The 27,152-nt window shown below is 42.4% G+C and overlaps 1 protein-coding gene across 1 annotated transcript in view; it reads right to left on the reverse strand.

Annotated features, from left to right (window-relative positions):
* Nucleotides 1–18,709: 18,709 nt before the first annotated feature.
* The window catches only part of PTPRC (protein tyrosine phosphatase receptor type C), a gene marked incomplete at its 5' end in the record, with an annotated part of 85,936 nt that continues 77,493 nt past the window's right edge, over nt 18,710–27,152 (reverse strand). The window contains 4 exons of the mRNA XM_081914975.1: nt 18,710–19,557; nt 20,348–20,483; nt 21,816–21,997; nt 24,979–25,101. Of these exons, the coding sequence (XP_081771101.1) occupies nt 19,285–19,557; nt 20,348–20,483; nt 21,816–21,997; nt 24,979–25,101 (714 nt within the window). The 3' untranslated portion in view covers nt 18,710–19,284. The remainder of the gene's footprint in view (nt 19,558–20,347; nt 20,484–21,815; nt 21,998–24,978; nt 25,102–27,152) is intronic.

The following is a 27,152-nucleotide window of genomic DNA, read 5'->3' on the forward strand; positions in this document are numbered from 1 at the left end:
TAAACCCAACGGGAAAGACGGCTCTGTTGCTTACTAACTATGCAAATCAAGCACCATAAATTTTACATTTCTAGCAAGGACCTCAGCTGGTCCTGCCAATAGGAAGAACAGGGTGGTCACTTCACAATATACAAGACGATATATATACGATATCTTTATTGTCATTGTCCCATACAGAACAATGAAATTGAAAAACTACATAAAACATTCAAAAACCCCTAAAAACTCTGAAACCCCATTTTAAAATACAATATACCATAGAGACTCCTTATGCTGTGTTTAGAACCAGAATTGCATTTGCGTAGAAACTGTTTCTCAGGCGGCTAGTCCTGGCCTTTATAACCCTATACCTTCTTCCAGAAGGCAGAAGCTGAAAGAGATCCTGCGCTATCTCTGCAGCTTTCGTATGGCACCTGACAGCATAGATTTGATCTAAGGTGAGAAGAGTGCACCCAATTATTCTCTCTGCAGTCTTTACAACCCTGGACAGCATTGTTTTTTCCCTGGCCGTGCAGCTCCCAAACCACACACACAGACCATAAGTTAATACACTCTCCACAGTGTAATGGTAAAATGCCATCAGCAGGTCCTTTGAGAGATTGTTTTTCCGGAGGATTCTCAGAATGAACTGGATCTTGCAGAGCAGGGACTGGCAAGGGAGTGTTGGAGGGCACCGCTGTGTCTTCCACGCAGCCCGTCCGGCATCATATAAGCTAGTCTGTTGACTTTTATGCAATGCATTGCTCTCCTTACTTCCACTGCTCCAGCATTATATGGCTCTGCAGCTACACTTATTTCAGATACAAGGGGGAAGCTTTTTTGTTGTGGGCCTTAAAAGTCTGGGCATGCTAGTGTGAAAAAAGGAGGGGGGGTGAAAGCTGATCACCACTGTGCAGAGGGCTCTCAGTTGCTGCACCACTGGCATGTCCACATTGCTTTAAAAAAACAGCATTATAAAAGAGAGCCAAAGGGAGAAAACAACACAGAGACAGAACAGTAGAGTTGCAAATAAGGGGGGAATTTGGGAGATGCATATTTGTTAGGTTGTGGGTGAACATATCAGACGACACAGCGATTCTTCAAACAGCTCTTGTTTATTCACAGGCCAGGACAGAACTGGACTGAAGGGCTCAGTCAGCCTGCTAATATAGAGCTCCAGTACAACGTAACTGTAACAATTTTCTAAAACTATCCAATCACTGAACATCACTTTCGATCCTTCATTTGCATAACTATCTACAGTATCCCCCTGCTGGCCCAGGGTGAGAACTTCAGTACATAACAATATTCTCATTTATTATTCTTATCTGACAAGCTGTGCCTGGCAAAAATCCTCTTAAAAATATACTGTTATTAAGGGGCACTGATCCTGCTCTCTCAGTTGTTAAAAACAAGGGCAAGGACAGACAAACACAGTAGAAATATGGGTCTAATGTTGGAGGGCTAGGGTTAAATGTGATATTACCAGCAATATTACCGTTTTGCAAGTGAACTGACTTTGCATCCTGGGATATTTCCCAGAATCTTCTGCAACATGCCAGGGTTCCATGCCGGTAACACATGGGGCTCAGAGAAGTCAATGTGGAAAGGGGCAAAGTTTGCAAAGCACTAATGTGGGATAGCCGGAAAGTATTCTGCACCATGAAGAATATGCCCTGAAGAAATCAGTGGGTAATATATAACAAGGCCATTTGTTGCCCTAATAAAAGCTATCCAGAACAAAGATATATATTGTGTCTGTTTCTGCACCACAGGAAGGGAAGGCTTTCCGCACTGACATTCCCAGCTTCCAACAGGTGCTGTTGCGGCTATCAGTGCAAAGGTCCCATTCAGTACAGTTTCCCGCTCCCATTACGTACCCTTATGAGAAGGAAAACAGGAGAAAACAGAGAGGTCGTTATACTAACCTTAAAAGCCCTCACACCCTGACCTCAGCTATGTGTTTCAAGCTGTGCAGATCACAGAAAAGAGGAAAAAGTTGTCCACAGAAGGATATTTTCTGCTCCAATAACCTTGCCTTTGTTAATACGCTACTTGGCGAGAGAGAGAGAGAGAGAGAGAGAGAGAGAGAGAGAGAGAGAGAGAAATGTCAAGCCGTTTTTAAAAGCAGCACACAGGTGCAGCCCCCAGCTATCAAAAAAATAAAAAATAAAAAGATTGTTGTTGTTGTTATCTTGTCCACCATTGAGATCACTGAGAGAGAGAGACAAAGAAAAAATGAAAGTAAACATCCATAGCAAGGCAAAGATTATCTTATTATTATGGACCTTTGAGATGTGACCCCCGCCTCCTGCCCCACAATTGTTTGGTTTTATCTCAGGCATAGGCAAACTCGGCCCTCCATATGTTTTGGGACTACAACTCCCATCATCCCTAGCTAACAGGACCAATGGTCAGGGATGATGGGAACTGTAGTCCCAAAACATATGGAGGGCCGAGTTTGCCTATGCCTGTTTTATCTGCTCTGTGGGTTTTTTCGCTCTTGGGGTGTTTTATTTCTATCCTTGTAAAATTCTTTATTCTGCTTTTATCTATGTCAAGAGGTTGCAGGCTAAAAGGTGGGAACTGTTTTTTCAAAAGAAATATTTATATTAATATGAGATGTTCAGCACATCAGAGTATTTTTTTTAAAAAAATACTCTGCTCCCTTAAGTGGTTATCACTCTCTGTAGGGAACTAGTTTACTTTTCTGAAGAAGAAAAAGCTTTTTGAGATCCCAAATGTTCATGCAGAATGTTTATTCTGTTAGCCTAATTAATGCCAATTTTGCATATGTGTGATTAATGGTCCCTACTGGCATCAGTAGGAGATGCAAAGTATAACCCTACTGGGACAAATATTGGTGCTGATACCTATACATTAGCGCTTCAAGCACTGATACACAATAAATCAATTTTGTAGTCCTTTCCGAATCATAGATCAGGAAAAGCAGCTGTGTTTTGTTTTTATTGCTTTTTTTATTGGGGGCACACACAAGGGGAAGGGAAAAAAAACTTAACTCTCCAGTTCTACTTAGGTATGTGCTCACATATGTGAAGAAGAGGCTACTGCAATCATTTGGCAACTGTGCTTTGCAGAGCTTCATATTGCGAACCTGTTTGCGACACTAGGGTGTACCTCCCTTCTAGCTTGGTCCAGTCCTGGCTTTCTATGCAAACCTTAGAATGAGATGATGAAACCCATTAGGTGGAATATACCACTTCAGACTATGGCGGGTGCTACGGGTACGAATATAACAAGCAGTTCAGTTCAGTGGGAACGCCTCATGTAGGAACTTCACTAAAGTGGACACTACGCAAGAGAATACCCATTCATTTCACAAATGTTCGTGCAGGGAAACTTCCTGTGTATATCAGGGAGAGCTGTGATCCAATGTTAGTGCTTTTTTGGAGCTTTGCATGGTGTTGTGTTATTTCTGTTGCAGATAGGATGCTTGGCCCTTGCCTGTTTTGATGCTACCTGAACACAGGGCTTTTTTTCACCCAGAATTCATTGGAACTCAGTTCCGGCACCTCTCAGGTGGGCACCATTGCCATTATAAGAGAATAAAGGAGGTGTTCATGGTGAGTTCCAGCACCTCTTTTTCCAGAGAATTAGCACTGCCCAAACACACTTTTCTGGCAGTGAGGATCCTGCTGAGAGCTGAGTAACCAACAGGCAGTGTGAATCTCTTCTCAAGTATTATGGTAGGCAGTCTTGACGAGTCGGAAGGGACCTCAACTTTAGTCCAAATAAGGCCTCCATTTTGGAATCTGAGCAGACCCCTCCACTTCGATTTTTTGCTAATCCTTGCCCGTTTTCCTCGTAATGCAACAAAACACAAAACAAAAGTTTTCAGGAAGTCTTGCTACCTGAAGTACTTTGAAAGGGAATTCTTGGGACTAAATCTAGAACCATGCACATAAACAGTGTACCTGGGCACATCCCAGGCTGTGAAAAAATGGCGGTGGTGGGATTTAACCATTTATTTACCTCAGGTTACCCCCAAAAGATGGAACATTGTAAATAAATAAAAGAGGGGGAAACTTTTCCTTGAGATACTTTGGGCCCCCAAGCTGTTATTATTCAGCTTTTAATGAGTTGCAGTACCCACATTTCCAAGCCTTTTGCCTCTTCAGAATTTGTTGTCACCAAGAGAGCTAAAACCGTAAGGCCAGCCATGATGATTCAAGGAGGATTGCAGCAATAGAGAGGTGAGCTGGAGAGAGGGAAATGGTGAGAGGAATAAGAAACAGAAGAAGAAATTTCTAGAAATAGGAAAGGAGACTCATGGTCCATTCTCAAGTGACTCCTCATGTCACTTTCTTCCTACAATGTACAAACTCATGCTTAGGCCTGAGGAACTCGAGAAAAGCTAAAAGTATAATTAACGAGGATATTTCCCCCCACATTTATATGATGGCTCACTCACATATTTATTTATTCATTTGGAACATTTGTTGGCCACCCAATTCACAAGGTCTGAGTCGCTCACCCAGAGTTTAAACAGCATTGGAACCTGGTTATGTTGAAAAGATGTAATAAAGTTCCTGGATCTCTTTCTTCTGCAACTTCACCAAATGGGCAAAAACTTCCACATAGTGATTGCAGCACTGCACTGAAACTGTGGCTACCATGTCCGGATCAGCTCTCCCGATAATTCAATCTGGCACTGCTGTTGTTGCATTTCAAATCACGAAACCAGAGACCTCAGCCCTTGAAGCAATCTTTCACACATTTCCACTAGACTTACCCTCCCTCACTGCCTGTTCCAAAAAATAGCAAGCAGTCAAGCTCCCGAGAATGGTGCCTGGGTGTCTCAAAAACTGCTTATACACTGCACATTTGTAGACAGTATGACTGCTAAAAAACAAAGCGGGACTGGGGGCTTGCTTTATTTCAACACTTTCATCTCTAAATATCTAAGTTAACACACCAACCCGGGTATCTTTATAAATTACTTGAACACAGCATGAAATACTATTAAAGGCATAGATTCCAGGCCGTAAATCAGAAATTGCCTGCTTGTTAGTAATAACTGTACAAAGTATATATTTTATAAGGAATGCAATTAAAGACAGAAACATATGTCTAAAATTACCAGAGATTTAACTATGAAGCCTATCAACAGTCTTGTGTCTCCATCGGGATATGTTTACTTAAGAAGAAGTCAGCAAGTTTTGTTTTGGTCTGTCCCCCCCCCCCCCAAAAAAAATAAGTCCCCTATTGTAAGAATTACACATACAAGTTTGGAATAATTTTTGTGTTTTTTAAACAGCCAGGTTGTTATTGCTGATACCTGGGGAAAGAATATGCACAGCATATATGTACCCCTTGGTTTACAGTGTGTCTTTTCTGTGTTGTAAATTTCAAATTAATCAGATATGTGACTTGAGCAGTTTGCATGAGGATGTGGCTATGACTACATAGCAGTTCTTCTGCAATGGAAAAAAACAATGGACGAGGGCAGTGATGAAATTTGTGGCGGTGAACAATGCGCCAGGGCTACAATCTTTCTGAGATTATAATCCTATAATTTTCATCGACTAACGGCTCTGTCAGAAATAATCAGAATACACACACACATACAAACACACTAGATGTGGTGAGTGAGGGAAAACTGAAAGGCTTATTTCTTTTAATCTTCACCATCGCCATAATCAAAAACTCATTTCAATAAACAATTTCACGTAGCAAACCTATTCCAACAAGTCTCTTCTGCTGTGAATGAACCATTTCCTAGTTATAACCAGCGATCATCACCATGTATCATCTGTATGGGATTCAAAATACTGAACCAGCCCTTTTGACCATCACTACTGATATCATTGTTCCCCCAGAAAGGGATCTTTTTCCCCTGTATTTCTTACAGCTGTCTGTATTTCGCTTCCCTCCTTTTGCAGGTTTTTTGGGGGGCGGGGGTGTGTGAAAGAGGGGCGGTTGGCTTTATCTGCCCTTCAGTTCCTACCTTCCTGCTTGTGAAGTCTATGCTTCCTTAAAGGAAGCATGAAATTATGCAAAGCTTTCCCCCTCAGGTCCTCCCCCATTTCCCTCCTGCAGACAAACCCTCTCACACGCCTAATGAGGGAAGCCAGTGAAACTCAGCAGCTGCCTTCACTCACCCCAGATAAGCTCATAATGAGAGGCGCTGACTTCTTGGAACATTGGTCTTCCATTGTGTGGGGAGAGCCCTGCTGCAGGCGAATTCCCTCATGACGCAAGTGCCAGAGACTGCTGGCAAACATCGCCCGAGTAATATTTCACATGAGGAAATTTGTGAGAGGGAAAGAGAAAGTGGACGCTAGTGGAAGCCCACAAACACTGCCAAGCTGGGGGGGGGGGGAATATTAGTGGAAATAATTGAAATTGTAGTCCTATTCCCCTGCCCCAAGGAACTTCAAACATGGCAAGTGTCATAACAACATAATGACCCACATAATGCAAAACAGAGCTGACACATTCAAAAAGTTATGCATATAGGCTCTCCACAGACATGTTTGTGAGATTGGCAGGAGAAATTTGCTACCTAGTTCCTTATATTGACCGTCAACTAAAATGATGTAAAATGAAATTATAATCTTAATTATATGTTTATTGTTCTTTCTGTGGACATTGTATTAAATGTTTTAATTAAAAAAGAATTATGGATATACAGTGGTACCTCGGGTTAAGTACTTAATTTGTTCCAGAGGTCCGTTCTTAACCTGAAACTGTACTTAACCTGAAGCACCACTTTAGCTAATGGGGGCCTCCTGCTGCTGCCGCGCCGCCGGAGCCCGATTTCTGTTCTCATCCTGAAGCAAAGTTCTTAACCCGAGGTAATATTTCTGGGTTAGCGGCGTCTGTAACCCGAAGCGTATATAACCTGAAGCATATGTAACCTAAGGCACCACTGTAGTAAAATATTTTAATCCACCATGTTAGAGATTGTGAGTTAAGTAAAAAATCTTACAACCATTGAAGTCAAGACCACAGGAAGCAGCCTCATAGCAGGTGAGGTTACATGCCCATCTTAACTCACTATTACCTACACTTGGTTTCCCCTACCTCTTGCTTAATCTCCATATATTTTGAACTACAACTCCCATTTAGCATAGCTAAAGAGCTGGTGGGAGTTGAAGTCTAAAACATCTGGAAAGAAGCTGATTGGGGAAATCTACTCTAATGGCCCAGGGGTCAGTCAGGGTGTAAGAACAAGACGCTGGATTGCAGAGAGCTAAGGATTGTAGTGTTCTAGCAACTGGTTGCTTTCGTAGCCTAGTCACCTGGACCCTACCTGGCTGGACCTGGCTGCAACTTCTTAGACCAGCATTCTTCGGGGCCTTAAGGTGCACATTCTGTGTGTTTTTTTTCCAATTTTTTAATTGATTTTCCACATTTTTTTTTCCAAAACAAACAAACAAACAAACAAACAAACATAAAATTCCACCATAGTTGAATCAAACTTCATAACATTGTTAAGTGACTTCCTCGTATCCCCCTGGTTGGATTTCAGTGTGTATCATTTTAACGGTTTTCCAACACCTGAATTCTTAAAAGATTAACTTAATCACTTATCATCTTTTTTTCTAAACAATTCAACTTTAAACATGTTAATTCATCACATCAAATATTTAAATCCTAGGCCTATCTGGTAATTGCAAGTTGTCCAATTAAGTTAATTTAACATATTTACCGGTAACTAAATAGTCTTTAAATTTCCTCCATTCTTCCTCCTCCTTCTGATCGCGGACTCTTCCAGTCAGGTCGGCTAGCTCCGAAAAGTCCATCATCTTCATCTGCCAGTCCTCCACTGTTGGTACTTCTTGTGTTTTCCAATTCTTGGCTAATAAAATTCTAGCAACAGTTGTGGCATACAAAAATAATTTAACATCTTTCTTGGGCAATTCCAAGAAGAAAGGCCTCTGGTTTCTTAATAAATGTATATTTCAACATTTTTTCCAGCTCATTATAAATCTTCTCCCAGAAGTCTTTCACCTTGGGGCAACTTCTTTTTCTTTATATTTCCAACAAAGATTATCGCTGTTATGATACATCTTTGCTAATTTTACAGGAGTTAAGTACCATCTATACATCATTTTCATAATATTTTCTTTTAATATCGTACATGCAGTGAACTTAACCCCTTTCTTCCACACTCTTCCCCAATCTTCAAACATTATATTATGTCCTACATCTCTTGCCCAGTCTATCATTTCTGATTTAACTTAAGGTGCACGTTCTGGGGGCACACATAGAGTGGCGCAGGGTGGGTTGCCGGTGTCTGGGGTGGGGCAAGTATTGTGCCCCCTGCTGGACTGGGCAGCTGGGGTGGAGGGGTGGGGAAGTTTGTTTGTTTGTTTGTTTTTGTATGTAGGTTTTATTTTATTCCTTTTTTATCTTTATTATTATTATTATTCAAAGTTATAACAAAACATATTTTCCAAAAACATATCCTTATTTCCCCCCCCATTTTTCCTCCCTCCCCGCTCCCCCCCCACAGAACCCATCCCCCCACCCCACCCCCCGGCTTCCCTCAGTTCCAGTCTTTGGTTTCTCCAATAATGCTATTTTCTGCATGTTACAGAGTTGTATAGATTCTCAAACTGTTTAGCTATTTATTATCAGTAAAAAAATTGTGAATGTTTATTCAAAACCATGCTAAGGAGTCCAATTCGCTTTGTTGCGTCTTCAAATATTTTGTGAAAGGTTCCCATTCATCCTTAAAGTCACAGTTATCCTTGTCCCATAGCTTATGTGTCAGTTTTGCCAGTTCTGCATAGTCCATCAATTTTTCTTGCCATGATTCTTTAGTTGGGGTTTCTTCAGTCTTCCATCCTTGTACTACAGTACCTGAACTCTCGCGGCCGTTGTCGCATACATGAAGATGTTTTTCAACTTTTTTGGCAGGTCTTTCCCTACAATCGAGGTGTGGGGAGGTTTGAAGCCCTCATGGAGGGAAGGGCGAGCCAGCGTAACTTCATCGGCCAGACCAGGGGCAGGCATCCCTTTGCTGGCCACATGACCACAGTGAAGGCAGATCAGTACCAGCCTGCTTTCCCTGTACATTCATAGCTAATATGCCTGATGATTCAGAAATGTCTAGCCTTATCCGCCTCTGCCTCCATAATTCTGCCCTTAGGCAGTGCCACATTTTCCTAGCCTATAGGAGCAGCCTGGCTACTTCCCATTTGGCAAGTTAGTGTTGAGCTGGAAGGTAAGTCCTTTGGTTTCTAAAGAACCCTGAGGAGCCATTGGGGAGAGAGAGGGTGAGGGTGAAGAGCTGGGCAGGTCAGCAGATATTCTCGTACATGGGTTATCATTTGTACATCTGTTGGAAAACCATATCAGTCACATGGTCACTAACAGCTGTTGTATCAGACTTATAATGAAGCACTATATAGAAAGTGTATGCGTGCTGGTGGTGGGGAGGTCATTGGAACAGATGATGGAAAGTGATTGTGCAGGATTCCTTGATAGGCAACAGCAAACAGATTCCAGTTTCGTTAAGGTAGAACTTTAACAAGCCTTTGGGGGGGGGAACAGCTCATGTGTACAGTGGTACCTCGGGTTACATACGCATCAGGTTACATACGCTTCAGGTTACAGACTCCGCTAACCCAGAAATAGTACCTCAGGTTAAGAACTTTGCTTCAGGATGAGAACAGAAATCGTGCTCCGGCGGTGCGGCGGCAGCAGGAGGCCCCATTAGCTAAAGTGGTGCTTCAGGTTAAGAACAGTTTCAGGTTAAGAACAGACCTCCGGAATGAATTAAGTACTTAACCTGAGGTACCACTGTAAAGGGCTTTGTTATGACCCTTAGAAGCCTCACAAAATGGAACAGTGGTCTGAACACCAAGCAGCCTACGCATAAAAAAAGTATCTTACGCTGTGCTGATGCATAGTGCTGAGTCTAAATAGACGAGATGGCATAATGTGCAGTACAGGATTGTGTGATGAAAACTACCCTTTGGAGGTAGCAATACAGAATGTAGCCAGTAGAATAACAGAAGTCCCACACCAGTGTTCAAAGTGTTTGTGTGAAGGGGGCACAGTGTGCAAGACCCAATCCCAAACCACGGGGCTTCTTGCACTGAGGAGGTAGGGAACTTCTAACCTTGTTCTAACCCCCACAGGAACGTTCAGAGAACTTAGCGTGCCCATTCCCACACACTTAAAAGCTTCCTTTCAGAGCTTGCTGCCCATCACAGAATGGCTTGGAAGAGACACGTGGGCTGCTGCTGGGTAGAGGGCTGGCACACACACACACACACACACACACACACACACACACACTTCTCTCCTTACACACTTCCCCCCCCCAGCTGTTGCTTGAACACCCAAACAGGGCTTCTGCCAGGTCTTAAGAGGGAATGTTTCATTAAACTGACACCATAGCTAGTTATTATTAAAGCAATCACATATAAAATGAACGCAGCACCCAAAATATTAGCCTGACTTGGTTTTCCTTTGCCTTTAAGCACACACATGCAAAAGCAAGGTCTATTTGATTTAGTAATAGAATTCTGTAATTTTGGGCAGTGGAAAAGGAGGGCTAAATGCAGGTGCACTTCATCACTCATATAATTGAGAAATTAATCTTGGGTACAGAAGGTAAATGGCCTATGTAAACCCCACCTTTGTCAATGCTACTCTATGTCAAGAGCACTGGCAACTTATGGCTGGCTTACCAAGACTGGCCCTGCGTCAAGCAAAGTGCCAAGACTGCTTGCAATGTGCTTCTCTCTCTCTCTCTCTCTCTCTCTCTCTCTCTCTCTCTCTCTCTCTCTCTCTCTCTCTGTGTGTGTGTGTGTGTGTGTAGGAGGGCGAGTGAACAACTAGATTTCAGTACGGCTTTTGACAATGTATTCTTTTGACATGGTATTCTTTCTTTCTTTCTTTCCTTCTTTCTTTCTTTCTAGGGCAGGATATTTATTTATTTAAATTTTATTTAACATAATTGTTACACAATATAAGCAAAACACTGCAAATACATACACGCATATACACTTCAAATAAGCACATATACATAAAAAGGAACAAAAGAGAAAGAAGAAGAAAAGAAAAAAGAAGAGAAAAGAAAGAGAAAAGAAAAAGAAGAAAAGTTGGAAGAATTTCTTCCCAAATCTATTCTACAAATATCTCAATAGGAAAAGAATAATAAAATTTCATTGATTGACTTCCATTGCTTACACTGCACTTCCTATATACATTTCAAGCATGGTATTCTTGTGGAGAAGCTGGTAACATGTTAGGTGGATTTGGAGCTGGTTGACTGACCAAGCCCAGAGTGCTCACAAATGGCTGGATGCTCATCCAGTTTGAAAGATGACACCAAACTGGGAGGGGAGCCAGTGCTGGCAAAGACAGAATCAGGGTTCAGAATGACCTTAACAGACTGGAGAACTGGGCCAAAACTAATAGCGCTTTATGGGAAGGAATTGGTTAGTTTAGATAGATAAATGTTGGAGAAGTTGTGCTGAAATGCCCTGAAGTGTTTTCTCTCTGGTCAGAGATTACTGCAGATGCTAACTTTGATTGAAATCCTTTGCATTTGTGGCTGTTCACACACTCTTAAATTATATTTCTGTGGTGTGAAGACTAACAGAGGGACAACAAAAATGGATTCTGGAAACCCTGATGGTAGCTCAAGCTGTAAGTGTTATGTACTGAAGTTCTCACCCTGGGCCAGCAGGGGGATACTGTAGATAGTTATGCAAATAAGGGATCGAAAATGACGTTCAGTGATTGGATAGTTTTAAAAAATTGTTACAGTTACATTGTACTGGAGCTCTATATAAGCAGGCTGACTGAACCCTTCAGTTCAGTTCAGTTCTGTTCTGGCCTGTGAATAAACAAGAGCTGTTTGAAGAATCGCTGTGTCTGATATGTCTACCTGCTACTTAACAGTAAGGTTGGAAGGGCAAGCATTCATTCACTCTCTCTCACTTAGGGGTTTCAATATCTCACTACCCTTTCTATGAATGCATGACTTATCATTGCTCAGTTTTGTTGAGACACCTATTTGGACTGCCTGAATTAATTTTATATGTTTAAAACAAGAACTGGCAGTGGTTTGTTGTGGTGGTTAAAATTATTATTCTTATTTATTAATTAAAATAAAGTCATGCCAATGGAGAGAGTGGAATTACTCTATGTGAACTGGTCCAAGCAAGCCTTTGTGCACAAATCCATTACTTAAAACTATCAGCTTTGCACTTGTGATGGCAAAACCTTATATAAGTTTCTGCTGAAACGAGGCTGTACAAACATACGGTTGGCAGCAGTGTCTGTTGTTTAATCTGGCATGCCCACTTCCCCCCAAAGACGTCCAGCAGGCTAACAGATGAACACCTGCAAAGACAGAGTTTCTTTTTCCTTTTTCTTTTTTTGGCCCAGCTCAAACTATATCCTGTTCTTATGTTTCTGTTTTTATTTAGCCCAGGTTCCTTAAAAAAAATAAATCCTGCCTGTGTGGTCTTTATCCTGAAACCACTTGCAACAGAGCTTAATTTGCACTGGATTATTTCAAAGCCTGAGATCATTGCACTTCTCTTTGTTGCTATTCTTCTTTCTGGGTTGCAGAAAAGTATTGCGTTGCAGTATCACTGTAGTTTATGGTTCAGTTTCAGAATGTTGCCAATAGGGGTGAATAAACATTTCAAACACACACACACACACACACACACACACACACACACACACACACACATATATATATATATATATATATATATATATATATATATATATATATATATAATATCCACCTTCCTGTTTGCTTTCCTTTTTGGAGTATGGTTTTAATTTCAGTTTTGGTTCATTACAGCTGTTTACCTTGGATTTGTTGGCATTAGATTTTCTATTTGAGCACAGAAGTGCCTGTTTTGACAGAACGAATCCCATCCCATGATTCACACATTGCACAGTGGCAAATCTAGGTTTTCCATGGAAAATACGCTGATCGCAGCTCCCCAAAGGGTGTACTTGCGATGTACATTTGCAAATATCTATTTTGTTGCATCTGCGCTTAACATTTTAAGGTGTGGGCTGTACAGCACAATCCTGGGCATGTTTATTCAGATGGAAATAGGCCCCACTATTCCACATCCATGGAAGTGAGAGCTGGACCATAAAGAAGGCTGATCGCCGAAGAATTGATGCTTTTGAATTATGGTGCTGGAGGAGACTCTTGAGAGTCCCATGGACTGCAATAAGATCAAACCTATCCATTCTGAAGGAAATCAGCCCTGAGTGCTCACTGGAAGGACAGATCCTGAAGCTGAGGCTCCAATACTTTGGCCACTTCATGAGAAGAGAAGACTCCCTGGAAAAGACCCTGATGTTGGGAAAGATGGATGGCAAAAGGAGAAGGGGACAACAGAGGACGAGATGGTTGGACAGTGTTCTTGAAGCAACCAGCATGAGTTTGACCAAACTGCGGGAGGCAGTGGAAGACAGAAGTGCCTGGCGTGCTCTGGTCCATGGGGTCACGAAGAGTCGGACATGACTAAACGACTAAACAACAACAACATTCCACACACACCCCATTCCATTTACAGAAGCCAACTGGACTGGCAATTGAATCTGGGAATTGGCACTGGCCAGCATCCTCCACCACGCCAGACACCTGATGGCTAGTTTAGAGGGCACAAATCATGCCACACGCACACACAGTTCCATCTTCCAACACCTCACCACTGCTCTCTGTCCCTTACAATCTGATCACCAAGGCAGACACTCCACCCTGCCTAAAGTTAGAGCCAGCCCTGTGTGCATTCAAAGAATTCCAGAGGCTGAAATTGCCTTACTGTGCAGTTCAATAGAAGATTAAAGGACTGAAGGATCACCACTCTCTGTCCTGCTGCCTAAAGTCACCCTTTGCAGGAGTGATGGACTGCTCACGAATGATCTCCAAATTCATTTAAATACTATGTGATTAAATTGTAGGGTGGGACAGTCTACTGCCTGTACTTGTCCTGTAGGTGACCTGCTGCAACCCCAAATATGTCCATCTGCACTATGTTAAGAAAAATGCAATGGGGTCCTAAAAGACATTGTAGGAAAGAGGTGTTGGGGGGCAACAACAATGGAATGGCTAGGGATTAAGTCAGGGGCTGAGGGGCTCCATAAATTGAGACCCAAAGGAGCAAGGCAGTGGTGGGGAACATGTGGCCCTCCAGATGTTGCAAGCCTTTTTAGCTAGGGCTACCAGGAGTTGGCGGACGTGGGTGGCACTGTGGGTTAAACCACAGAGTCTAGGACTTGCCGATCAGAAGGTCGCGGTTTGATTCACCGCGATGGGGTGAGCTCCTGATGCTTGGTCCCTGCTCCTGCCAACCTTGCAGTTTGAAAGCACGTCAAAGTGCAAGTAAATAAATAGGTACTGCTCTGGCAGGAAGGTAAATGGCATTTCCGTGCGCTGCTCTGGTTCACCAGAAGTGGCTTAGTCATGCTGGCCACATGACCCGGAAGCTGTATGCTGGCTCCCTCGGCCAATAAAGCGAGATGAGTGCTACAACCCCAGAGTCGGTCATGACTGGACCTAATGCTCAGGGGTCCCTTTACCTTTACCTTTACTAGGAGTTGGAGTCCAGAAGCATCTCAAGGGTCACAGGTTACCCATTCCTGTTATTGTGAGGACATCAAAGCACAGCACAGGGCAGCAGCATTGTGTCATTTGCTGGAGCCCTGGGCACAGAGGGTAAACAAAACCCACTGCATCGGCCAAGCTTTATTGCTGCTGCTGCCAGATGAGCGCAGGGCACAGAGGATTCACGGGGCCATGCTGCCCTGCCAGCCCATGCAGTGGGGAGCCTGACTGACCGATGTAGCACTTGGCAGGTGCACCCCCCCCATTCTGCCTGGGTGGCCATTCAGCAAGGAGACTGAGGGAGCGGCAGCAAGGCCAGGGCAGGCTTGGCACAGGGCTCTTTCTCAGGGGCTTTCTCACCCATTTTAGAGCCTCATACTGACCTCAGTTGGTTAGAGCATGGTGCTGGTAATGCCAAGGTTGCAGGTTTGAATCCCGTATGGGACACCTGCATATTCCTGCATTGCAGGGGGTTGGACTAGATGATCCTTAGGGTCCCTTCCAACTTTATGATTCTAGGTATAGATGTTCTGCACATTCCCTTACAAAGGCAAGCATTGTGCAAATCTTTGTGAAGCCCATGCAAATATCTGAAGGGGGAGTGAGTTAACTTCTCTTGTGGCCACCAGAATGGTGCCATCCTCAACAGAGGTGCAGCTAAAAGCTTTCCTCGTCTTATCCTCCATCTTACATTTATGAAGTCAGAGGAAGCAGTGACCGCAAACTGAAATTCAAGGCCCTGGCAGCACACTCCATTTAATGCACCATATTTTTTTGCTCTATAAGACTCACTTTTTCCCTCCAAAAAATTAAGGGGAAATGTCTGTGCGTCTTATGGAGCGAACGCAGGCTGTGCAGCTATCACAGAAGCCAGAACAGCAAGAGGAACTGCTGCTTTCACTGCGGAGCGATCCCTCTTGCTGTTCTGGCTTCTGAGATTCAGAAAATTTTTTTCCTTGTTTTCCTCCTCCAAAAACTAGGTGCGTCTTGTGTTCTGGTGCGTCTTATAGAGCGAAAAATACGGTACATATAGATGCACCTGTATTGTTTTGTCATGAAGGAAGTATGATACATATTGAGGAGGCTCTGGACATTATGGAAATACTTCGATTTTTGGGAAATTGGTCTTAGGGAGGTCTTCTGGACTTGGCCAGACAGTAGTCAAGATGGGTCTTGATCAGACAGTAGCAGAAGCACACACAACAGCCGTGATCCTGCACAGTGGGCTAGCAGCTTAAAGTTAGATGTGAGTCCCTCAGCCAGATAGTACCCACCAAGCTTGAAAACAAGGTGAAACTATTTTTGTCCTTTAAGCCAAGGATGGAGAAGCTGAGGCCATTCAGCTGTTGTTCGACTAAAAACCCCATCATCTCTGACTTTTGGCCATGCCGGCTAATGGGAGCTGGAGAAGACCTCAATTTCTCCACCCCCATGTGAAGCAAAGACCCTGCAAATGTTTAGTGCCACCATAAAAGCCTCCCTGGCTTACAGTGCAATCTAGCCATATCTACTCAGAAGTATGTCCTATTGAATTCAATGGGATTTACTCCCAGGTAAGTGGGGCTAGGGTGCAACTTCAATCTCATTGTCAGTTGCACCAGTGGCCGTGAATTAAGAACCACAGGTTTAATCCTTCTTGCTGTATTATTTTACTTATTTAGAAAAAATGTTATACAGACTGTTTAATCTCTAAGTGGCATGCACAATAAAATTTTCTGTAAAACACAGCTGAAATCTACAGCACTGTTAAGACATGAGAATAATAGAAACAGATAAAATCAGTAAAACTTTTAAGACAAACATAGGCTAAATTCTATGCTAGGGTAGGTTTGCAGAAATAAAAGTTTTCGGCAGACATTTACTGCCGCTGCCTAAATATTTGTCTCAAAGCACTTTTTGTTTGAAAGATGAACTTCTATTTGAAATGTTTTAGCACAGCCTAGTGGACAAACTATGTAGTTGTATGGAAACCTAGTAAGATACCTTTGGGCACCAGAAACAGATGGACAGCTGTCCCTCTTAATATATATTTTTTATTATCCCCCCACCTGCTGTGAAGCAATTCCCCAGCTTTCCTTCATCTACTGCTTGACCCTAATTCTGCTCCTGCTAAATTACCATTAAAATATTTGATACCTTGCTATCTTCACAGGTTTTAGACTATCTACATACCCAGGGACAATTCTCTGTCACACATCCCTACCTGAGATGGACCCACAGAAAATTACCATAAAGTAATTATTAGACAAGCTGTGATGTTTGGTGTCCTACCTCTTCTTAGCACTGGATGGAGGTCAGGGCTAGTGAAGATGTTTTCCAGGTAGGGGAACCCGAGTTGACACCAATTTCCCCCTAAGTTTTATTTTATTTATTCTTTATTTATTCAAATTATACACTGCCCTACGCCAAGAGGCCTACATTCATGAGCTCCCGTTGCTTGGTCCCAGCTCCTGCTAACCTAGCAGTTCGAAAGCATCCCCAAAAGTGCAAGTAGATTAATAGGTACCACTCTGGCGGGAAGGTAAACGATGTTTCTGTGTGCTGATCTGGTGTTGGTGTTCCATTGCGCCAGAAGCGACTTACTCATGCTGGCCTCATGACCTGGAAAAACTGTCTGCAGAGTGGACAAACGCTGGCTCCCTTGGCCTGTAAAGCGAGATGAGCGCCGCAACTCCAGAGTCGTTCATGACTCGACTTAACTGTCAGGGGTCCCTTTACCTTTACCTTTATACCAGAAACCTACATTCATATTTTACTTTCTGCTCATGGCAAATTTCAATAATATTAAGGGAAGCATAATCATCATCACCATCATCATAATAGCAATCTGACTTGCAAAAGTGCTGGAGTAATGCACACCATCTGTAAAAGGAAAAATGTAACCTTGTGTCTGCAGTAATTTAGGTTTAGATACAAGGGGCGCAGGTGGCGCTGTGGTCTAAACCACTGAACCTCTTGGGCTTGCCGATCAGTGGTTTGAATCCCTGCAACCAAGTGAGCTCCCGTTGCTCTGTCCCAGATCCTGCCAACCAAGAAGTTCGAAAGCATGCAAGTGCGAGTAGACAAATGGGTACCACTGCAGTGGGAAGGTAAACGGCATTTCCGTGAGCTCTGGCTTTCGTCATGGTGTTCTGTTGCACCAGAAGCAGTTTAGTCATGCTGGCCACATGACCCGGAAAGCTGTTCACGGACAAATACCAGCTCCCTTGGCCTGAAAGCAAGATGAGCGCCGCTCATACTATTTGCTTTCAAATACGAATTGTACAGCCCACACTACAACTTTTTGTAAGTTGCTTTGAGTGACTAATAAATGCTAATAACCTTGTAACATCTATGTAGTTTGGCTCTGAAAACCATACATTTTGTGTTGCAGAAGACATCAATTTAGGATGACCTGTAATGTGTGTGTGTTTTACAACCCACCTTGTTTACTACAATGATGCCAAACCTTTTCTATACCTCAGAATAATTTCTGAGGGGTTATTTTTATCTGATATATTATTTTTATTTCAAAGTAGAAATAGAAATAAAACATATAAAACTTATTTTCATATAAAATTTGCGTAATTTCAGAAAGAGTAGCATATACAAGAATAAAAAGAAAACCTATTTTAAGAAAAGCTTCATTCAAGCCAGAGAAAACTCTCTGTGTGTGTTTGTGTGTGTGTTTGTAATATTTCAGGTGTGATAACATGTGGAAACCAAGTAAACTGACTGAAGTCCATCTAGCAAATTGCAAAACATTCAGTGTTCATAACTTACAAGAAACCTTTTTGCAGGGGAACAGTCAGTTGGATATCTATGAACACAGTGACATCTTGAGGCGGGTTGGAGAAATGCAAGTCTTGTAAAAATAGGATCTTGCAGCAGTACGGTTACTTCAGTATCAGAAAATGCTCAATGTCTACAATGGGCATTGTGCTGTGTATGCACCAATGCTACCATCTGCTCACTGGAGGGCATATTCCCCAAACAGCATATAATTTACACCTTCACCTGCCCCAGCTGTTACATTTCTCTCCTGTATCAGTCTCTACAGCTTCAACCTTCCAATAGTTTAACTTCACCCCCAAAGGTGAATTCATCTCTGTTGTCTCCCAAGACAGACAGACACCAACAAAGAACAAGTACCTAGGGGTGCCCAGTGTAATTTTTGATCTTCATTTTCTTCTGCCATATCCCAACCTTGTCTTAAGTGTCTCTTTAATCTAGAAGTGTTGCACTTTGCTTTGGCTATCTGCCTGTACATTTAAATCTGTAGTTGCATATGACTGGTGATACGTATCTAAACTGTGCTAGCGATTTTCCCTTTTGTCAAAACAAACACAAACAAGTTAAGATTTCCTTTCCTCTTTCAGTGCTATGTAAAATACCAACTTGTAAAAAAGAAAATAAAGAGCTTGATACTATACAATTAAAAAAAAAAAAAACACCACACACCCCTCCCCAAAGAGTGCAAATATCATCAAACATCAAACAATTAAAGATGGCGACTCTACACACAAACACACATGCACAATTCACAGTATGCTGAAGCTATCTACAAGTTTTAAGTGACCTATTGCGTACCTTTGCAGGGAAACAATCTTTTCAGGAGTTCATTAAAAAAAAACCTTTCTCTAAAGAAAACAAGAGTTTGGGATTGTGTGGTGAGAGAGAACATTCCCCCAACATTTGCTGCTGAATGAACCATCTGTGGGACGTACAGAAGCCTTGAAGGGAAGAATAAGCTTTTAGGCTATTTCAGTTAAAATTGGGTTTGTGGGTCCATTGGAAGAACTTTCTGCTTCTCTTGATCCATCCTTTGTTTTAGATTCTTCGTGCTTTTCCACATTATTCCCACTTGTCTGGACTGGAAGGCAGAGATCAAGGGTAACAGAGTTGGCCCCTTCGTCTTCCTTTACATCATTTGGAATATTCACTTTGTGTTCTTGGTTTTTTTGCAGTTGTCCATTCTGGGCAGGGTACACGCTGGCAATAGCATCGTACAAAAACTGATAATCCTCCTAAAAAGGAAGGGATTCAAAGAAGGAAAAGAGAAAGCAGAATGACTATCGGCACAACAGTGTCCTATACTGTTCTTCTTATCTCAAGTGGTTTCCCTGAGCAGGGGCACGAAGGCTGGGAGACAGGCAAAGTGTGGTTGCTGGGCTTCTTAGCATCAAATTCTGCTGGTGTAAAACAGTGGGTTTTATCAAATGAAACTACAGGGCGCCCAAGTTCCTAGGAAACTTATCACGGGTTCCTTAAACAATGGCAGATACGCCTCTTTGAAAGACAGCTAGGCTTTCACTACCAACCTTCCCTGCATTAATCTAGCATTGTTTGATCTACAGGAGGCAAGCTCAAAAAGCTCAACAACTTTGGTCAATCCAATAGGGAGATCACTGCCAGTTTTTTTATAGTGGCAGCAGATCGCAGTCTCTTAGGAGTTGGACATGCCTGATCTATAGCATTAAAAAATATGGGGTTTCAACATTAAAGCACAGTACTTAATTACTTAAACCGACAGAGCTAGCCTGCATTTTCACTGCACTCGCATTTAATTATTCTATTTTTATTATTTTAAGCCAAGTTTTGCTAGCCGCCTTAAATCTTATACTTTAAAAAGTAGGATATGAATATTTTAATTAAGTGATGAAAGAAAGAAAGAAAGAAAGAAAGAAAGAAAGAAAGAAAGAAAGAAAGAAAGAAAGAAAGAAAGAAAGAAAGGGAAGCTCGATACACCGGCTGAACTGCAGTGATATCAGTAGTATTATTCCCAAATAACAACTCAACTTAGTTTGATCCACTTACAAAGGAGGAAATCATTGCTGGCCGGGCTCGACGGAGAGATTTCACGGTTTGGAAAACATCTATTACGCCTTCAGTCTCTGCACTTTCCAAGAGATTCAGCAAAGCACAGAATACTCCTGTTTGCTGGGCACCATCACTACAAAATGATGTTCCAGGAAATCAACAGTGTTAGTGTACAGAAGCAATATGACAGAAAGTTCAGCAATGCTCTGAAATAGTACGATACAAGTGGGACCTGTAGCCAAATATTGTGGACACTATGACCGCCACAACCACCCATTTTCTGCATTTCCATCTCAACAATCAGCATTTAGTGGCCACAAAGCTTGCTCAGGCGTCATTAGGTTGTTTTGGGGTATCTCCCCAACAAATAGTTATATTTCTGCAAACATTGATCTTCTTGTACTTAGGCCATGCTTTTTGGCTACATATGGAATGGTACTCAATGGCAGAATATTGGAAATACAAGGAATGGTGATATTTCATACAGAGCAGGAATAGACTAAGCACAATCCCAAGGCTTGCTGTAGCATCTTGCCACATGTATTCATTACAAGCCAAAGTACAATGTCAGTAATGTAACTCGGTTAAGTTAGGAAGGACTGTGTCCTGGATGAGATCACATTTTATTTTATTAATTCTTTTCAGGCCAAAGCCTGAAATATGAACATCAAAGGATATAGCCAGTTATTGAAAGAACGTTAAATTATATATTTTATTTTGCAGCATGGAATACCTAAACACATTTTCAAGATGAGAAATGAAAACCAATTGTCTAGTATGGCCAACACAGAGTGTTACTGTCGCATCTTCTTACTGGCTGCACCTTGTAGCCTAACACAGCACAGCAGATTCTGGCATTTTCCAATGACATTTGGGATGTCAAAAAGCCCCTCACTGAGGTTTCTGTGTGAGCTGAGCTAAAAGTGGCCTTCTTTTTCTAGTAAGGAGGGTGAGGGGTGAAAGAAAATTCTCGGGAATTTTCTCAGCAAAATACATTCTGAGAAATTTCTGCTTATCTTAGCTTATGTAACCAGTGAGATCAGCCTTAAAAGATCTGCACTCAGTCCTTTTAAAGAAAAAAAAAAAGAGGTTCTGGTACTCATATCATGATAACAGTGCCGTGGGCGCCAGTACAAAATGGCTGCCTTGAGAAAAAACAAAAAGAGGCGATGGTACTCCATGCCAGTGAATACCATCACAATAAACCCACTGCCCATGCTTATTCTTACCTTACGAGGGATGCAGGGGGCAGGGCACATAGAATTATAATCTTCCAGGTGTGATCACAAGGTATGAAAATGTACAGTGTGACCCAGCCCAAACCAAAGAGACGACAGTTCTGGACTTATTGCAGACAAATCAAACCGAATTCCATACCATATATAGGATGTTGAGATAAATTGAGATGAAAAAGTGGAAATCAAGTCTCAGAGCATGTTGCAATATCTCCAAAGTTTACACCTACCAGCAGTGAACAACAAGGGGGACATTGCTGCTCCTCATATTTGCTTCAGCTATTACATCTGGTGGTGGGAGCTTCTGTTTAAGGTCCTGGATCATGGTGACTAGGCTTTGGGGGTTCTCTGGTAGAACAAAGGTTTTCCATTTATGGTACTGGTACTGAAACACTTTTCGGGTTTCTTTCCTCTGCAAGAAACAGATAAAAGGGGAGTTTTTTTCAAAAGATGACAAAACAAACCCGGAGGGAATAGAAGTTATTTGGCTGAGAACCATTTAGAGAATGAAATTAATTACACTCCTGTGCAGAAAGATACCTGGGGATTTGTTCCAGAGATATTGAGCTAATCCACCATTGTGTGGCGAGTTTTCGCCTCCCCCCAGTGGAAATAAAGATACATGACACAGATATTTAAGGTTAATGGGCTAAATATGGCCACAACTTTATTGGTTACAGGTGATGAGCGGTATTGGCATAGGCATTGGTCCTAACCGACTATCCGGCTTCAGCCTGTTCACTTCAAGTCCGGGAAGGGTTAACCACCAGTAGGGGGAGTCCTGCCGATGCACATCAACTAGGAACTCCCCTCCATAGGCTTCGGACAGGGCCACGCCCCCTGGGATCCTTTATCGGACTACGCTTCAATATGCGGGGGAGGCGCTTCCTCCCCTCTTCCATCTACATAACAATAACAATACCAATGCCTAACTGCCAATACCAAGGAAGTTGTGACGATTTGCTACAAGTTAGGCAAAAAAACCAAGTGGCTGGTGCCAATTTGCCAAGTGGAAATATTCCTGCCAGGCTCCTTAACGGCGACCAACCGAGGTTCATAGCAAGGTCAAAGATGAAAAAACCTTAAATGGCGGGAGGGTGGGAAACTGGAGTAGCTGGGAGCGGCAAAGAGGGAGATCCCAGGCTGCCCCTGCATTAAATGGAGCAGGCCACGCCCCCCAGGCCAGCCAATTGGCTGGCCAGGGGATGACGCAATCTGGGATTCCCTCAATCGCATGGAGGCTGAGAGCCAGTCCCCGCATGCATGGTGGGAGGCTGAAGCCCGCAACCCCACCTCCTTTCTACGTCGGAAGTGGCTTTCTCTCCTTAAGAAGACTGATAAGCAAGAGGCCTCAAAAGATTTCATAGATCACCCAAAACCTATGGTTATAGTTAGATTCTGGGAAGCCATCTAAAGGGGTGATTTTTAATTTCATAGTTGCATGGCCAGGTTTATTACATTTAAAAAATTGCCCTGCTGTTCCTTATCTATGCATAGATGGCCCCCTCTGAATCCTATTTGTGGGCAGAGAAATTGTGGGGAACATTTCAAAGAAATTCTCTATAGAGAAGAAGCATTCTCCAAGCACTTGTTGGGTATGGGGTTCACCATTAGCAGTGGTCCTTGCAAAGCTTATTTCTCACACATTCCCTTTTTATCTTATTTTTTGCTGCTAATGCCAGCAGCAGCAGAAAGCCTAATTCCCATTTTGCTTCCTACACAATGTCCCAGACATAGTGTCATTTTGGGACATAAAGAAAAACGGTGGGAAATATCTGAAGAAAGCTCTACCAAATGTCTCTCTTTTCTAAAAGAAAAAAGAAAACCTCTTTGGGAATTCTACCTGGGGGGCAAATGGCTTCCGAAAAGTAATCAGCTATGCTTTAAAGTTGTTATTGCTGTCTGTATATGGGTAACATGGAAGTGGAGAGACTCTTTCTCCAGAAATCTAAAGTCAGTGAGAAGGTGGGTTCACTTCTGATAGTCTAGAGTACCGTCATTCTGTTTCTTCTATTGCTTTATACTGTTTCACATAATTAAGCTGAAGAATAGGTCCCACGTTGTAGACAGCTGTTAAAAGAATGTCTGAAAATGTTGACTACCACTTTCAAAACTCTCTTTCTAACTTGATCTGCCTCCCTTCCTTGTGGAACCAATGGAGCATCAGGACATAAAATAATCCCAGCTGAATGGGATCGAGCCAAGGACCATCAGGTCCAGCTTCCTGTTTTCACAGTGGCCAACCAGATACCTAGAGGAAGCTGCACAGGCAGGACCTTAACAGCCACATCCTTTATGTGTTGAGGTCCCCAAGCCCCCCCCCCAAATAACTCACAACTCACACAGATTTTGTTTAAGGTTTTTGGCATAATTTTGGCCACAACTTTATTCAAATACATAAATGTGAGTGGTTGCTTAGGCACTGGTTAAGAATATCTGTCCCTCCACCTGGGGACAGAACTGACTTCTGGATTCCAGCGAAAGCCAGTAAGGGATAACAATGTTGGGGAGACATGCAGGTGAGCCACAGGCCCTCACCTCTCCCCGTATGCTCCCCGGGGCTTGCTGGCCCTAGCCCCATTCCAGGGATTCGGATGAAAGCACGGCAAGCCCCTGGATTCCTTTAATGGAATTCCCTTTCTGCAGCAGCATTGGAGGGGCAGGCCCAGCCAATCCTAACCCCTCCTCCAACCAATTGATAACCACAACTTTACAAGTTGTGACGATTTGCTACGCAGTAGGCAAAAACCAAATGGCCCAGCCAATCAGCCAGATGGACAAAATTCCTACCAGGCCCCTGCCCCCAAAGCAGACGACCCCATGACAGGCATAGCAAGGTCAGCGCAAAACTCCTGAAATTAGGGTGGGTGCACACAGCAAAAGAGAAAGCTCAAAGCCGCGTGCACAGAACATAAAAGCTTTGATCCCTCCGACCAAATTGGCAACATAGAAACTACCCCTGCAACCCAACCATCCAATCATTGCCCCAAGCCATCTTTATAACCCTGCCTAGCAACAGAGGGGTGGCCTGGCAGACCCCACCGCAACACGTGCTCTCCATGAGGGAGAACACGCTTTGTGTGTCCCAGATGGCTTTTGCATTTAGGCATTGCCAATGTGGTGTGGCATCTCACCATAGAGAGCAGCTTCCATGTCACAAGACAAATGCCTGGCAGGTGTAAGGAATGAGACTATGGCTCAGGTATGCCCCTATTTTGTTATTGCAAAGTTAGAAATATGGTTCAGAATGGCATAATTATATTACAAATGCAACAGCCAAGCACACAGGAAAAAGTGGAGGTGAATTGCAGCCCTTTTCATTTTCTCTCTTAATTTTTTGAAGGTGAAACATAAAGGGGGAATTGGAAAGAAATCTAGTCCTTGTGAATTTACCTTCACGTGTGTTACATCAAAGGTACGGACAGTATAACTGGAACAATGGTTGACATCCTTCAGTTCAACCGCAATACCATCATAGGTCCTCTTTTCGTCTCCCCAGTACTGTACAGAGAATTCCTAGAAAACGAAGAAAAGTTCCAGGTAGAGATAATAGAAAGTAAAACTAAACTGCTATCTAAAATGTATAATCAGCTATTAGAGTGGGACACCAAGGACGAAGAGGTTAAGGAGGTTATGGTAAAATGGGCAATAGACATTGGATATAATTTGGATTTTGAAAAATGGACGAAGTTGTGGACTAAAGGAATGAAATTTACAGCCTGTACTGCCCTCAGAGAAAATATGGAAAAGATGATGTATCGTTGGTACATCACCCTGTGAAATTGCAAAAAATGTATAAGACTGGCGACAAAAGGTGTTAGAAGTGTAAATCTAAAGAGGGAAGCTTCTACCACATGTGGTGGAAATGTGCAAAAGTTAAAAAATGTTGGGATTCCATCTACAACGAACTAAAGAAAATACTTAAATACACCTTTGTCAAAAAGCCCAAAGCCTTCCTTCTGGGAATGATCGGAGAGGAGATTAAGAAAGAAGATTATATAATGTTTCAATATGCAACTGTAGCTGCCAGGATTCTGTTAGCACAAAATTGGAAAACCCCAAATACCCCGACCGTTAAAGATTGGCAAATTAAATTATTTGAGTATATGGATCTGGCAAAAATGACGCAGAACATTAGACAGCAAAAAGGTTCAAGGTTTATCGACAGTTGGTCTAAATTCATAACATATATGGAAACAAATTCTAGAGATATAAAAATCACAGTAGGTTTAATATAACCCTTGCGATGTGTTTACGCTAAAAAATGAAAAACTGCAGAATGGATTTAAAATTCACATAACCCAAAACCGAGATGGAGGGAAGTCAAATGTTATTTATTGTTAATTAATGTTTGTTTTTTGGTTGGTTTAGGTTTTTTGATTTGGTTGATGTTTTCTTTTCTTTTTTCTTTTTTTGGTATGTGTTGGCTATTTTTCTTTTTCTTTCTTTGCTGTTGTTTGGTTATAGAAAACGAATAAAAAGAAGTTTGAAAACGAAGAAAAGCAAAAAAAATAAATAAAAATCACTGGTTCCCAGCACTGTAGCGTTGAGCTGGAAGATGTAGGGATGCACTTGGAAAGAAGAGAAGAGAGTGTCAAATCAGTATTCCATTGCTGTTGGTCCCAAAAAGACAAGCAAAAGCCTTTGGTGAGAGTAGTAGAAAAAAATGAGTTTTGGTATTTCTTAGCAGGAGACCCCCTTCATGGATCACTGCCTTGCCATGGCGAAGGGGCTTGAATAACTCAGAGAAGCTATGAGCTATGCCATGCAGGGCCACCCAAGATGGACAGGTCATAGTGGAGAGTTTTGACCAAACGCGATCCACCTGGAGCAGGAACCAGCAAGCCACTCCAGTATCCCTGCCAAGAAAACTCCATGGACAAAGACAACAGGCATATAAAAGTTATGACACTGGAAGATGAGCCCCTCAGGTCAGAAGGCGTCCAACATGCTACTGAGGAAGAGTGGAGGACAAGTACAAGTAGATTCAGAGCTAATGAAGCGGCTGGGCCAAAGCCGAAAGGACGCTCAGTTGTGGATATGCCTGGAAGCAAAAGGAAAGTCCAATGCTGTAAAGAAAAATATTGCATAGGAACCTGGAATGTAAGAACCATGAACCTGGGTAAGTTGGATGTGGTAAAAAATGAGATGGCAAGAATAAATATTGACATCCTGGGCATCAGTGAACTAAAATGGACGGGAATGGGCGAATTCAGCTTGGACGACCATCGTATCTACTACTGTGGGCAAGAATCCCATAAAAGAAATGGAGTGGCCCTCATAGTCAACAAAAGAGTAGCAAAAGCTGTACTTGGATGCAATCTCAAAAATGATAGAATGACCTCGATACGAATCCAAGGCAGACCTCTTAACATCACAGTAATCCAAGTTTATGCACCAACCACTGGTGCTGAAGAAACTGAAATTGACCAATTCTATGAAGACTTACAACACCTTATAGAAATGACACCAAAGAAGGATGTTCTTCTCATTATAGGGGATTGGAATGCTAAAGTAGGGAGTCAAGAGATAAAAGGAACAACTGGCAAGTTTGGCCTTGGAGTTCA

The sequence above is a fragment of the Podarcis melisellensis genome (genome assembly GCF_964234715.1).
Source record: "Podarcis melisellensis genome assembly, chromosome: 6".
NCBI lineage: Eukaryota > Metazoa > Chordata > Lepidosauria > Squamata > Lacertidae > Podarcis > Podarcis melisellensis.